The 15,890-nt window shown below is 48.3% G+C and overlaps 1 protein-coding gene across 1 annotated transcript in view; it reads left to right on the top strand.

Annotated features, from left to right (window-relative positions):
* ASTN1 (astrotactin 1) overlaps positions 1 to 15,890 on the top strand; it is a 303,213-nt gene that overhangs the window by 137,109 nt on the left and 150,214 nt on the right. The window contains 3 exon segments of the mRNA XM_030302950.1: positions 8,589 to 8,982; positions 10,684 to 10,827; positions 11,835 to 11,942. Of these exon segments, the coding sequence (XP_030158810.1) occupies positions 8,589 to 8,982; positions 10,684 to 10,827; positions 11,835 to 11,942 (646 nt within the window).

Below are 15,890 nucleotides of genomic sequence, written 5' to 3'. Positions count from 1 at the left end.
TAGCCCATGGAGGGAGCCTGTCTCACGCAGCTCTGCCCACGGGTTGCTGAGACAGCGACCTGGAGCGCTTTTGCTTCTCTCTGGACCCTTTTATCTCCCAGCCTGCCTCTCGTGCACAGTACACGTAGCATTTGTGCACGTGCACACACGCACATACCCACATACACGGGTTACATGTGGGGCCAGCCTCTTAACACAACACTGATTGGGGGGTCCCATCCACAGTGTCTGACAAGGCAGCGTCACCTCTTAGAATATTGCCCCGTCTACATCTAGAGGGACGGGAGGACCTCGGCTTTGCCCAGTGTCCTGATTCCTCCATGCTCTCCCACTCTGCTGAGATCTAGGCAGGTCTTTGGAGTTAGGAGACCCGTTAGGCTAGCCTTGGACCGGGAACACCCTGCATACAGCAAGCTGCTTCTGCCCCACCCCCCCCCCGCCGCTGCCTCACCCGGCTGCACCTGGCTTTGGCATTCTCATTAAGGCAAACAACAGGTGCCTGGTGCCGCTGAAGATCCGAGAGCTCTGAGCTCCTTATGAACAAATGCACTCCTTCGTTTGCTTTGGGACAGCAAAGTTAAGGTTCTGAGGCAAGAAAAAATCCCAAGAACCAAAAAAGCAGCTCTATAAAAAGAACCTGAAAGAGGACAACTTGAAATAGCCCGGGCTGACTCCAGCACGCTAGCCTCCAGCCACTTTCCCTAGAGGGCTTCAGGCTCTCATTAATGAACCTCCTGAAGGCTCATAAAGAAATGGATGACAAACTTCCTGGATTAAAGAAGAAGAATAGTGAGCAAATCTAACCGAATTAAAACTTTGGACCTGGGAAAAGCCAACAAATAAAAAATAAAAAGCTAGCAAGCTGAGTCTCCTCCGGAGAAGAACTTTATTCACAGTGTCTTCAGATTGGAAGAGCCTTCAGATGTCAACCTGCCTAATCTGGAAGACTCTTAGTCTTAGGGATTGTCTCTTGCTTATGGAAGGCTGTCTGTTTGGTCCCCGTCTCTACCTCCCCAAATTGCGTTTTAGTGAGGGAAGGTCTTGGAAGGCCTTCTATTTCTTCCCTTAGCTTTGGGTTCTTGCACCCGGAAGCATGGGGAAGGGGTCCTAAAGCATTTGATAGCAGCCAGCTAACATAGTATCCTGCCCCAGTGAAAGGCTAACCAGGCAGGGCAGCTCTGTCCCCCACGTGGGATGTGCAATTCACGTCAGAAGCCCCAGAGGACATATTGAGGCCTCTTAATTAACGTGGTGGCCCGTGGCAACTGGAAAGCATTTCCACACGATTAAAGACTTCGGAAAACCCCCAAGGGGAGGTAATGTTCCTAATAATTTATAAATTGAACTCACTACTTAATATGCTTAACATGTTTCTCTCGTCTTCCATTTGGGAAAGAGATGGGCAGGGGATAATGGGTTTCTGTTCGCCAGCCACCACAGGAAAGAGAATCTTCAAGAAGAACAAACCAAGGGGCTTTCTCTTCTAGTTTAGGTGACTCCTTCTGGCAGTAAATGGATCCTCGAGGTCAAGAACATGTTACCACAATTTTGATGACATCATCTAATTTTCAAAGGCCTTATTGTGCCTTTGGGGCTTCCTATCAGGGGCTCCATTGGGCTAGCTAGGGTTGATAGCCCACCTCTGAAGGATCAGTTCCATTATTGCTGTGGTCTGTAGTTACTGGCTTTCCTGCGCAGGAAGAGCTCAAAGACATTTTCTCCACCAGTTTAGAGCTATTTCCAGTTTGACAGGGATCAGTGTTAACAATCAGGAAGTTTTGAAGTTGGAAGAGTCCATTCATTTCTGTCAGTCGCTTCATTTGCTAGATGAAAGCCTGGGGAGGGCGCAGAGGAGTTAACACAGCTTGCCCAGAGCCCTTCTGCTGGTTGGCCCTGCGGTTTTACTGGTGACCTCCATGTTCTTAGTAAATGAGGTCCAGTTTTGCTCAGAAGCACAGGGTCAGACAAGACCTTGAAAAGTCATCTCTGTACCTCATCTGTTTGCTGCCCCTGGAACATTTGGATCTAGATTCGAGTATGGCCGGCGATGCCATGCAGACTTGCACAGTTTTCTCCTGTTGGTCTGTCTCCTTTGAAAGCCAGAGATAGATGTAAGTGATCACTGTCATGTGTGAGAGAGGCCCTTTGCCCCAACAACCCTTGGGCATTGTTAGTGGGAGAAAATAAGAGACGTGGACCACCAAACTTGTCTATTTCATTCTGATTTTCTAACCACCATTTAATTCCTTTAGGAATATAATTTGAATTCCGTGTGTCCAGTTGCCTTGAGGGACAATTAATTATGTCTCAGACTCACTCTTCTGGTTACTCCTAGGGTGAAACGGAGCTTTGAAATGTGAGTTGATTGATTGGCTGCAGTCCCTTGACAGATGGTAGCTGGACACATAATCTCAGCTTTTCCATTTCTCTGCCAAGGGTTCACAAAACCCAAGTGACTCCTAAACTTTAGTGACATTTGATAGATGGAGATTCTTTATTCTGGGATTTACTGATCATATGACATTGATACCAGATAAGGGAAGGACTCCACTGGCCCCTGACGTGTTCCCTAGGGTACTACCTCCAGTCCGAGATATCTTTACCTACCCCAGTTTCTTCTGTTATGAGGAGCAGTGACATTTCCCAGCCCTGGTGAGCTGTTCTCATCTTCCTTTTGTGCCTGAGTTTACCTTTAAAAGCCAAATTATAGGGACTGTTTCCTCTAACTTGAATGTGAAGCCCACGAGCTCAGGAACTATACCTGTATTTTTCACTGCAGTATCTCCATCCCTGTGACCAGTAGACAAATGCCTTGCTGAAGTAAGTAAAAACTTGTTGAATGATTGAGTAATGAAATGAATGGATGAGTTAAAGCTTTGCTTGCAAGCACACAGAAGATGTCTATATTGAAATACATGCACAGTTGACCTCTCCTCCCTCCCTCCCTTCCTTCTTCTTTAGTTATTGAACACCTTTGTGCCATGCACTGTGCTTGGCCCCAGAGCTTAGTGGCCCCTGCTCATGAAGTCTGTACTCTAGTAGATGAGCTGGACAGGAAAACCAAAGGAAAGATGCTTGTGGTCAGAGTTATGTGGAGGCTTCCGTGGGCAGTTTAGTGAGACTAGGGAAGAATCGGCTGAGGCTGTGTCACTGAAATGACTCGGAAGGGCAAGTAGGAGTGAGCTCAGGGCGGGAGGTGCGACGTAGACCCAGGATGAACACACAGGTCAGATAATGAGACAGTCTGGGGTTAGCCTGTATGATTGGGATGAGCATAAACGGAGATCTGCCTAGAACGTTCTGTCCCTGGGCAATCATCATCAGTATTATATACAACGTTGTTACACAAAGGTTTCAAAATCTGTAAGGGATCTGACCAACATCATACTATTCTCTCAGGTAAGTGCTGAAAAATGCCAGTGTCATAATAAAATAAAAGCTGGTTTCATTTTTTTGATCTCTATTAAAGCCAGGAGAAATGATTTATTGATTTCTAAAGAAAACATATTTTTAAATGCCACTTTTTTTGCATGCAACTTGTTAACGGATGTGGAGTTCTCATCTACCCCAAACGTGCTTCTAGTTATAAAATGTTAATAGTTTTGAGAAAAATCAATAGAATAATCAGAAAACTCATGAAAAGATGAATAAAGAGCAAAACAATTTCATATCTTGCAGTAATTGTTATTTTTTCTCGAATGTTCAGAGTTTGCAACTTGTTACCTGTCATTGGGTCCAGGTGTACCTTAATGCTTTTGCCTTGTTTTGCTTTGTTTTGCATACCATGAAAATTGAAGCTAACACACATAAATGAAGAATACCCTCTGAGCACAGCTAAGGTGATACAGAAATGCAAAGCCAGGAGCTCATGTGTGAATTCCTGCATGCTTTCTGTAAAGCCTCGTGTGATGACGTCGCCATTATGACGTCTTGTCTGGGATCAAATGCATGGAGGAAGTTTGTTCCTCCCACTGAATTTTATCATCAGACAAGATGTGTGCAGCTTGCCTTTCCCTTTTTGACTTGGTTACCAGGAAGCTCCTCGCTGTAGCTCCTGGTTCAGGCACTCTTTCCATTTCATCTGCCACCTCTTTGTTCTGTTAGATCCCTTGAAAGAAAAATTTTAGAGCAGCTCTGACTTAAATCGAAAATGCTTAAAATTCTCTGTGGAAATTGGTTGAAAATAATGCTAAAAGCAAAAACTATGGTTTATCACAGGAATGCAAAAACGATCGAACGTGAGCACTGGATTTCCATGTCATCACTGTAGAAGGAAAGTTATCAAGGTGGCTATATCCATGGCTTCTCCTAGTATAGTGGAGAGTCTCTACATTTTTCCCTACCCAGGACCTTCTTACTGGATAGAGCAGATAAGCAGTTCAGAGGAATTTGTGTATAGTGACTTTACAAATTATGATTATGACAAAATGTTTTTATTATATATTCATAGCATGTAACATTATTTTTGTGATTATTTATGTATGAATCCACGATTAGTAAGTCCTTGCTAAGGGTTGTGACATCTGCCACCAATTTGGGTTGTAGAAGCAGAGAAACCTTACCACAACTTGAATACCTACGTCGACAGTCCCTTTTCATGTCTATGCCGAGCCTCACCTAGTGGCTGGCGCCCATTACTAATAACCGATTAAGAAAAACCCAAGGTTGTTAGGATCACTGACTCCAAGCAGGGGAAACATTTCAATAAAGCAAGGTTAGATATGCTAAATACACTGGCTTAGCCAATCAGAAACTTGTGTTCTAGCTCCCTATAAGTTATTATTTAAAATAAATAAATACTACTTGGCAGTGAGAAAGAATGAAATCCTGCCATGTGCAGCAACGTGCATGGAACTGGAGGGTATTATGCTAAACGAAGTAAGTCAGAGAAAGGCAGATGATATGCTTGCCTCATATGTGGAACTTGAGAAACTTACCAGAAGACCATGGGGGAAAGGAAGGGAAAAAAAATAGTTACAAACAGAGAGGGAGGAAGGCAAACCATAAGAGACTCTTAGATACAGAGAACAAACTGAAGGTTGATGGGGGGAAGGTTGATGGGGTGGGGGGGGGAGAGGGGAAAATGGGTGATGGGCATTGAGGAGGGCACTTGAGCACTGGGTGTTGTATGTAAGCGATGAATCATGGGAATCTACCCCCAAAACCAAGAGCACACTATACATTGTATGTTAGCCAACCTGACAGTAAATTGTATTTAAAAAATAAAAATACTTAAAAAATAAAAAAAGTGTATGCATTATATTTAAGTAAATAAGTAAATATAAAATATTCCAAATGGAGTGTCTAGAGCCACACCTGGTAAAAGGAATGTTATTTATTTATTTATTTTTATTTTAGAGACAAAACGTGAGTGGGGGAGAGGGGCAGAGGGAGAGAGAGAGAGAGAAAAAGAGAGAATCTCAAGCAGTCTCCATGCACAGCCCCGACACGGGGCTCGATCTCACGACCCTGGGATCATAACCTCAGCCACAGTCAGGAGTCAGAAGCTCAACCAACTGAGCCACCCGGGTGCCCCTGGGGAATTTTAGATGAACCTAACAGAGCGGTGCCATGAGAAAGGATCAGGTCTAGAACCACTTTGGAGCTGTCTAGTTTTATAGCTTCTCTGGGCATTAGTTTCTTCATCAGAAAAGGAGGGGCTGAACCTAGAGGTTTTCAGTGGGTCTCACAGTTGACAGAGAAAACAAATTCTTCGTGGAAATTTAACTAAATTGAGACCTAATGATATCCTCCAGGCTTGTGGTGATGTGTGAGGCGCGCTGTCTTATTTTCGCACAGAACTCTTGAAACGTGAGGGTTGGGTTAGTTAATTAATTAATCTTGGGTTTGGACGCTTAGTGGGCGCCCCGTGAAAGGTCCTTTGTTTAGGACGATGCCTCTTTGGACCCGCTGTCAGCTACATGTGCACTTTGAATAGTTTCTGTGTTTTGTTCGAGAAGGGAGGGTAGATCTAAGTTGGATTATCCACACTCCCCCCACCCCACCCGCTTACGATTTGTGAGACAGAAGCCAGGGTGTGTGTGTTTCCAGTGAGCAACCCCGTACAGCATCACTGGAGCCTGGTGGTTAAGAACAGAGGCTCTGCCATGGGAGGGGAGGCCTGGTTCCCATTCCAGAACTGTTTCTTTGCTGTGTGCCCTTGGACAAGTTACTTAACCTCTGTGCCTTAGGCTTTTCAGATGTAAAATGGAGAAATAGTTGACCCTGCCTCCAGCAGCAGTTAGAAGTCAGAGCATTTAGGGGCGCCTGGGTGGCGCAGTCGGTTAAGCGTCCGACTTCAGCCAGGTCACGATCTCGCGGTCTGTGAGTTCGAGCCCCACGTCAGGCTCTGGGCTGATGGCTCAGAGCCTGGAGCCTGTTTCCGATTCTGTGTCTCCCTCTCTCTCTGCCCCTCCCCCGTTCATGCTCTGTCTCTCTCTGTCCCAAAAATAAATAAACGTTGAAAAAAAAAATTTTTAAAAAAAAAAAGAAGTCAGAGCATTTAGAACAAACGTCTGATACACGGGAACAGCCCCAGAATGGACAACTGTTCTTGCTTGATTACTGCATAATACGGGGGATGAACCTTCGGCCTGCCTCCGATCAAAACCGGGAGAAACTGAGGGGAAGCACGGAGGGGCCCCCCGAATACCTCAATGTGAGCGGGAAAGATGGTGTTTCAGCCCTTCCTGGGAGATTGATGTTTGTATTGCTCTCACGGCTCTTTAGGGAATAAAATTACCTCTCGTTTTCACTAGCCTAATTCAATGTCTGACAACTCCTCTCACTCGGGAAGTTATTCTTTCTGTGTGGCTTAATTGCCCATTGTTGCGGTTTCGATTTGGGGTGAAGGAAAGGATGGCGGGTCTGACTCCCAGATAAAGGGCCTGCTGAAAAAACTAGCGGGTGGGACTCCAGCAAATGGGGGGCGGGCTCTGGTTTGTTTGCGGCCCCCTGGGCGTGCTGCCCCCCTGGGCGTGCCGCCCCCTGGATGTGTCTGCAGGGCTGGCGGGCTGCAGGGAGGTGGTGGTCAGCCAGGACCCAGAATACTTGTGTCAGGACCCCCACCCACGCAGCAGCCCAGGCAGCTTCATATTTACGCTTTCTGTGTACTTGCCTGAGAGATTTCACCAGGAGAAAGGGTTCCAACAGAGAAAAGTCTGAAGAACCTGGTGGCCAGTGTCTGTCCCCAACAAGCCGCCTGACGTGACTTGTCTGTCACCTGGCAGCTGACTCTGTTGCTTCCTGTGTCAGCTGCTCTGTGCCTGAGCACACGGTGTGTGTACGCACGGGGACGTGTGCTCCTTTGCTCCAGGTGATGGTCAGGGAGGGAGGGTAAATGGGAAGATGTATGGGGAGAGGAACTTTATAAATTCAAGGTACAGTTATCACGAGACTGGAAAAGGCTCCTGTTGGTGCATTTGAAGGAATGATCTTGACCCAGCCTGGGGTGGGTGGGCCACTGGGAATTAATAGGGGGTTTTCATCTCTAGCCTATGTGACGGGGTGGCAGTGACCGAAGCCCGAGTCGAGGGCAGAGCCATCTGGCACGCCCCCCACCTAGTGAAATAGGTTTGGAGGGATATTGACCAAAATCAAGGGACTGAATACAGATCGTGCACAGGAAGGTTTATGCCCGCCGAGCCCTGGGGAACAGTGGGTTTCCTCCAAACCCTGCCCCCGTGGATGTCGAGGTCAGGTGTTCTTTGTCGCCGAGTATGGCGTGTTGGCCACTGCTAGACAACCGAGTGGAGTCCTGGTGTTTAAGGAGAGGCCTCAGAGGATGGGCTGGGAGCATAAGAAGGTTCCGAAGGAAACGCCTTTGCGAGCCTGGCCCTAGGACACGGGTCTCGGTCCCTCCCTCGAACTGTAGAAGAATGAGAGATCACTCAAGGCCGCGTGTGTGGGAGCAAGCTGTCCCCTAAAGCCGTAGGGATCCAAAAAGTCACATGCAAATGGTGAGGGTCCTCCTCACGCTTGCTTGTGCATGCCTAAGGGACATAAACGTAGCTTTGGATTGGTCGATGGCCTTCCCCTACTCCAATGGAAACATTTCAGGTTAGGCTGAGGATAGCCCGGATGTCGCTGGAGTTAGGACCTATACATGGCTGATTTTAAGATGTGAGACAGGAAGAAATGAGATGCCATCCTGCTGCTAAAAGTTGGCTGGAAACCAGCTTTATGTGTAACAGATTTGCCTTAACAAACTAACCCCCTCCCCTGTTTCTACAGCTGAAGTGATACACACACGCACACACACACACACACACACACACACACACACACACACATCGAAAGACTTCTCTTTCAAATTGTTTGCTAAGCCAGAAGCAACTGTGGATCACTTAAATGAAGCACCGGTCATCGCAATCCCATTTTTCTCCATTTTCCTTAAGCACCCATCACAGCAGACTGTCCCTGTGCCCCTGAGCGAGGCTCAACTCTAAGTGCCTCCTGCATCTGAATGAGTAAAGGAGTGAGTGAGTGAGTGAGTGAGTGAGTGATGGATGGTGGTAGGGGGAGGGCCGGTGCCTCTCCGCGGGACAAGCTCGCCCATCTTCCCACGTCTGTCTGCTGTCTCTTCCCAGGGTGGCATGATCGCTCTCCTGCTGTCCATCTTGTGCCTGGTGATGATCCTGTACACGCGTCGACGCTGGTGTAAACGTCGCCGGGTGCCCCAGCCCCAGAAGAGTGCCAGCGCTGAGGCAGCCAACGAGATTCACTACATTCCCTCCGTGCTGATCGGCGGGCACGGGCGGGAGAGCCTGCGCAACGCCCGCGTGCAGGGCCATAACTCCAGCGGCACCCTGAGCATCCGGGAGACACCCATCCTGGACGGTTATGAGTACGACATCACAGACTTGCGCCACCACCTGCAGAGGGAGTGCATGAACGGAGGGGAGGACTTTGCCAGCCAGGTCACCCGCACCCTGGACTCCCTGCAGGGCTGCAACGAGAAGGCGGGGATGGACCTCACACCAGGTGGGCCCGTGGGTCCTCGTCCCGGGGAGCTCGTGAGTGAGCCGGGAACAGCAGTTTTCCAATCTTGGTGGCTGGTTGTCATCCATAATGGCAGACGTGTGCCCCTTTCCCCGGGGGGGGGGGGGCAAGAAGAGCCAGCTTTTCTGTGAGACAATGGGAGCTGTTTTCTAATGTGGGGAATCAGAAGAACAAGTATAAACTGAATCCCCCTCCACTTCCGCTTGGCATTGGGAGCACAGCTACTTTTACATCCAACAGAAGAGTGGGTCTAGATAGAGCCCTTTTCATATCTGATAGAGCAGCCCCCAGGGGAGGAAGAAGCTAGCGAAGAAAGATCAACGTGTGTGTGTGACAGTTTTGTATGTGGCACGTTTGCTTCGGCAATTTATTTTTCCACGGAGGTGGAAGGGACAGGGGTCTCTGTACTTTTCTGTGACTCTCGAGACTTTGCCTGGGGTGGGGTGGTGAGATGTGTTGTCTTGCTCATGGCTCTGTGGTCTTTACAAGGGTCTTCAGATAAGAAGCAGTCAAGCTGTCTGACCTTAGGTGCCTTGGGTTTCTACGAGACGCTGGGTGGAAAGAACTTGGACCTGATCAGGCTGAACCAAATCGGGGTCAACAAGGTGCAGGGAGGAAACGACTGTACTTTTCCTTTACGGTAGCTCTCCCGTCTCTCTCTAAGTAAGCCACGCCTCATAGATAAAACCCCACGTGATCCCTCAAAAATTGGCTCAGTTATCTTTAAAGAAGACGTTTTTGGTCCTGAAAATTGCTTAAGATGCATGGACTTTCAGGGGGGCTTGAAGACAGGGAAATCATATCATAAAAGTTTCCATTCTGCTTGGTATCTAGAAGAGATCTTCCTGTATGAATAGCCACTTCTTAATAAGATTTAAAGTCAGGGAACTCCTTGAGGATAGGAGACATGTCGTCAATGTCTCACGTCCCCCATAGCACCTGGCATGGTGCTGAGCCCCAGGTAGCCATGTGTGACTCAGGGGTTACAAACCCCAGTGCATTCAGGAAGCGGCAGTTAGCCCAAACATGTGCAGTAGTTAGGTGTCAGACAATAGGGAAAGGTGTAGACTGGGGTGGAGGGGCGAGCGGGTGTGTTCTGCCTGATTGCCCTCAAACTCGGCTTCTTTTAAAACTCTGTGTCAGGGGCGCCTGGGTGGCGCAGTCGGTTAAGCGTCCTACTTCAGCCAGGTCACGATCTCGCGGTCCGTGAGTTCGAGCCCCGCGTCGGGCTCTGGGCCGATGGCTCGGAGCCTGGAGCCTGTTTCCGATTCTGTGTCTCCCTCTCTCTCTGCCCCTCCCCCGTTCATGCTCTGTCTCTCTCTGTCCCAAAAATAAATAAACGTTGAAAAAAAAAATTAAAAAAAAATAAAACTCTGTGTCGACCAAAAGAAAGGAATCCGCAGCCTGTATCTAGCCAGAGGGCCACAGGTGGTGACCGTAATTGATAGCAGAATCAGTTGACTTGGATTTTCAGTTGTAATCATTCTTTTTCTCCCCTCTCTCAGTTTTGTCGGCCTCCAGAAATCAGAGAGGAGTGTTTCAGTCTCTGACAATCTCTCACTTTAAAGGTTCCTTATTTCAATTCTGTGAAACTCCGTTTACTTGGTTCATGCAGATTTCGTGGCTCTGGCTTCCTTTTGGCCTTTTCTCTGAAAGATTTTGCCTTGACTCTCCCTTACGCAGGAAGTGACAATGCCAAGCTGTCGCTGATGAATAAGTACAAAGATAACATCATCGCCACCAGCCCCGTGGATTCCAATCACCAGCAGGCCACCCTGCTCTCGCACACCTCCAGCCAGAGAAAGCGAATCAACAACAAGGCAAGAGGTACCAGTGTCTGATGTTAGGGCTTGGAGGTGGATTGTGCGTAGAGGCAGAACCATTAATATCCTGGACCCCCCACTCTCAGGCACGGCTGGGTGGGGGGGGGTGTTTTTGGCCCAGTGTTTCTGGAGGCCTGTTAAGTGTTACTTACCCAAAAAATATATCAACCCTTTGACCAAGCGATTTCATAAACAAGAATTTATCCTCAGGAAATAATTGGACAAGTGCACAAAGATGTGTGTAAAAGGCTGTTCATCACCACATTGTTTAAAAGAGCGAAAAATTGGAAATAGCTTAAGTGTCCATCAGTAGGGAATCCGTTAACTACCTGCACATCTGTCTGCTGTCCAGCGGCTTGCCATGCAGCCATTTAAGATGATAATATAGATCCATATTTGTTAATATGGAAAGTTGCCCGCCCATTTATTAAATGGAAAAAAAACCCGAGGCTATAAAATTGAAGGTACAGCAAAATGCCATTTTTAAGGGGACATTAAGAAACCTTTATCTGTTTCTGTATCAGAAAAAGAGAGCGTACACGTCGAATGTTAACAGTTTTTCTCTGATTGCCAGGGTTTAGAGGACACTGGTTTGTTCCCTTTACACAGGTCTATGTATTTTATTACTTCCTCTTTTTCACGTGGAATGTATATTAACCCTAGAAAAAAAAGCAAAAACAGAATGTTTTCGCTTTTGAGGAGGGCAGTTTCCCTTCCTTCCTTTCCCAGCCTCCATCCATGAAGGTCCTCTCTGGCAGTCCGGCTCTCTGTCCCTCCTTGCAGGGAGCACGGGCAGGGCGGAGAAGGTGCTAGTGAGTGCCGTCGCGAAAAGGTCCACTTCTCCAATAAATCGGTATATCAGGAAGCTCCAGTGTCCGTGGCTACCCCTCCCAGATTGTCAGTCAACCCGCTCTTGTTTCTATCGATTTTTCTCTCGAGCTTGCCCAGTGATTGGGTGTCATGAAGGAAAAACTGAAGATGTCGACTTTGCTGTGCTGCTTTTCATTACAGCTGGTTCCGCCTTCCTGAACCCTGAAGGAGACTCTGGCACAGAGACAGAAAACGACCCCCAGCTGACTTTCTACACCGACCCCTCCAGGAGCCGGAGGCGCAGCAGAGGTGGGAAGGATGGAGGGGCACAGCGGGTGACGGGGCACTGGGGAGAGGAGGCAGGTTGCTGCAGAGGTTCTGGGTCGGGTTGGGGGCCGTGTGGACCAAGGCCAGTTTCTGCAGGAAGCGTTCTTGGATCACGACCGGTGTTTCCTCCTAAGGAAGAAAGAAGAGCCTAGAGTGGAAAATTTCGGAGAATCATCTCTCCCAGATAATGGCACTCTCAAACAAGTTTTGAAGTTGTTTGAAAGGCTATTTCTTGGTCAGAAGACTCTCAATTCCTTCTGGAAGCCTCAGGAGTCCTCTTTTGGTGTTTAGACACAGGAAATAAAGTTGATAAAGTGCATTATATGTGAAAAAGCGGACAGTGCCTGTACTCGTGCTTACCCAGTCACACCGGCCTGGGGACTGGGCGAGGCGGCGGCTATGGGATGGCGTGCTTGAGGAATGATCTGTGGCCTGACATACGTGTGTTGTGGGATTTGACCTTTTATCCTCTATCAGGAAGAACCGCAGGACCCCAAGCCTCCCAAGTCGCCTCCTCTCTCCCAACAGGGCCCCGGTTATTTCCTTCACTCCCCTCACCACTGACAGAGTTGTTATTCTGCACAGCCGGTATCTGTTCCAGGCCACCCGATGTTCAAGTATGGCTGTTGTAGATACATTGTAGATATCGCCACCGCCTATATGCCCTTGCTGGTACCACTGTTGTCACCGAGGGGGGTCTGGGTTCCACAGGCTTCACCATTGACTTGTTGTGGGATGTTGGATAAGGACAACAACTTCGCTGAGCCTCCCGTTTCCCCACGTTAAGCGTGTTTAACAATGCATCATGCACAGGGCTACTGTCGGGATTAAATTATATTAAAATGTGCCCTTTTTGGTGACCGCCAGAGTGCTATGCAGTCCCATTGTTGTGGCTCCTAGACCTCTCCACGGTGTGGCCTCGGGCTTGTACAGCACCCCATCTTAAAGAATCTTGGACAGGGGCCCCTTGGGATACAGTGGAAGATATTTGAGTGGCGTCCCTCCTGTTACGCTCCATAGCATTTCCCCCAACCAATGATCGACCAATGCCCCCCAGAAGACATTCTCATTTGGCTGTCTCCTACCTCCACTTGAGTTTCCTCCATGCTGAGGGCCTTCTCCCCAGGGATTGGAAGCAGCCCTTTTAATTCCTCATTTCCAGTTTCTGTAAGCTTTGCTAATATCGGGACAAAAATCCTTCCCACCGTTTTTCACAAGAGATGAGTGGGGCTCTGGGCCTAACGTCTGATGCCCCAGTATCCCTGAGGGTGAGAATGTGGATCCCTTGATCCTCTTTACATATTTATACACAGCAGATAGTCAACCTAGGCCCATCCAACCCAGAGCAGGGTGTGTTCTTCTTTAAGAAAATCCCGTTTTAGGAAAATCCGTAGTAATGAATTCGAATGAGTTTCTTTGCAGCATAAAACTGTTCCTTTAAAATACCGAGCTCTCCGAGTACATCAACTGTTTATTGCTATTAACTAGACTGTAAGCTTCTTAGGGATGGGCATGTCTAATTTATTTTTCCAAAGTGCCTTGTGAAGGATTTTGCCTATAATAGATGCTTGTAAGTGTTTGTTGAATTGAACAGAATACATCAATCAGGCCAGCAAGAAATTTTATAACGCACCTGCCATAGGTCAGGCTTTGTGATAGGAGGTAGAAACGTGAAAACATGGCACAGTGATAAGGCTTAATTTAGTATTATAAATAAGGTAAAGTGAGTTCTCAGAAGACAGAACAGGTCATTCTACCTGGCAGCAATAGGAGGCAAAGAAGGAGAAAATAAGGAGACCTGGGTTATATACAATGTATAGAATGCCTTGAAAAAGGAGGCTCTGGGATAAGGGCGTTCTAGTAAGGAAAATAGCATATGTGAAGCCTTGAAGGCACAAAAGAACCTGGTATTTTAAAGCAAGGAAGAGTAGGGGCGCCTGGGTGGCGCAGTCGGTTAAGCGTCCGACTTCAGCCAGGTCACGATCTCGCGGTCCGTGAGTTCGAGCCCCGCGATGGGCTCTGGGCTGATGGCTCGGAGCCTGGAGCCTGTTTCCGATTCTGTGTCTCCCTCTCTCTCTGCCCCTCCCCCGTTCATGCTCTGTCTCTCTCTGTCCCAAAAATAAATAAATGTTGAAAAAAAAAAAATTAAAAAAAAAAAAGCAAGGAAGAGTAGTTCAATATGGCAGCTATAATCCGGGGTGTCAGTATATGGGCACACGGGACAGTAGGGATGGGGCAGGATAACAGGCCAGCTACCAAAGGATTATATGTGTGCCATGAGTTTGCACTTGGTTCTGTAGGTCACAGAGAACGACTGGAAATTTTGAAGCCAGGTAGAGACGCTGGATGATGGGTTGACCACGCAGAAGGACCAGAGAGACGGGAAGAGGAGTAGCAAATTATTGCAGTCCCATGAGTAAACAGTGACAACGCTGTGTGATAAAAGCTATAACAGCAGGGTGCACCCAGGGCTAAAGGAACAGCCCGGAATGAGTGAGAATCTGCTCTTAAAGGTTTCAGGGAAGTGTTTACAAGGAGATGTTGTTTGAGCTGAGACTTGAAGAGTAGGTGTATGCCAGGCTGACAAGGTGACGAAGTGGCATTCTGCGGAGGAGGAGATGATATGTGCAAAGTCACAGAGACATAAACGATAATGGTCTAGTCAGAGAGTGGTAAAGAGTTTACTAGAATGAAGCTTATCGTGCAGGCTTGCGGTTTGCTAGGAACTAAGGCTGGAAGATCACACGCCTCGACTGGAGGACTTGAACCTAGCGCTTCAGGTGGCATCACAGAAGGCTTTTAAAGAGCACGGCCCTGGTCTGCTCTGCTTCGTGAAGTGTGCCTCTGGGCCGGGGCGGAGGGTAGGCGAGGGTGGGGGAGGTTGAGGCAGGGAGACTGGGCAGATGGCTGTTGCCGCGGTCCGGGTGTGCGATGCTGGGCGTGGGTAGGGATGGAGAGAATGTAGGCAAGAGGAACTTTGGACACCAGTGGGGAAAAGATTTAATGGCACTGGAGGTGGTGGAGGGTGTGGCTTCTGGAACAGAGGATGGAGTTTTCCCACTTGAGAAACCCGAGTCGCCGAGGGTGCTGTTCTCCAGGTGATGGAAATCGGAGGAAGAGGGAGAGTCCAGTCTCGCATTCGAGCGCCTGGGGGATATGCTGGAGGTAGATGTGCTCAGGCCCGGTCTGGGCCTGAGTGGCCCAGGGAGATTTGTAGGTGTGGGAAAACAGACCCCTCGTTGAAAGGCCGCTAACATGAATAGAATGTCTCCAGGTAGCAAGGGACCGAGGACCCAGAGTCTGCCTGCCACCCTGGAGTCTGTCATCCCAGCTACTGCCGGCTCGCCCGCTCAGGGAACGTGCTGCCGTAAAGGGTGGGTGCAGCCGTGGACCCAAACCTTCCCTGTGGTCCTGAGAACAGCGGTTCCAAAGACTCCCCTGGCCCCCAGAGATGGAGCAGTGCCTCGTCTGGGGGCGAGGACCTGTTCCTTAGTAGCTGCTTGACCCTGGACGTGCCCCGTCGCCTCTCTGATTGTCCCTCTGTGGGGGCTGCCTCCTCACACTGTGGTCACTTTAAATGATACGAGCCACATAAAGCCTGGGCACTGGCGCCTGACATAATTACGCTTCATGAGTTTTAACTATTGCTGTGAGGTTAATCTCTTTGAGACTTATTCTCCTTACCTGTGAAGTGGGTAGTTACTGTACAGACTCACAGATTCATCCTAAGGAAGCAAATAATAAAAACAAAACAATGTATGCAACGCACTTAGCACACTGTCTGACATAATAGATGCATTTTATTTCTAGCACTAATAAATGCCAACGCAGATCAGATGATGAGAAAATTACAAAGGACACATATTTGTTGGCAACTTGCTTTCTTTCCCACATCTGTTCTGCCTCCAGGTGAAAGGTCCCTCTTGTTAC

This window comes from Lynx canadensis, chromosome F1, assembly GCF_007474595.2.
Source record: "Lynx canadensis isolate LIC74 chromosome F1, mLynCan4.pri.v2, whole genome shotgun sequence".
In the NCBI taxonomy this organism is placed as follows: domain Eukaryota; kingdom Metazoa; phylum Chordata; class Mammalia; order Carnivora; family Felidae; genus Lynx; species Lynx canadensis.
This window is presented reverse-complemented; position numbering and strand designations above follow the sequence as displayed.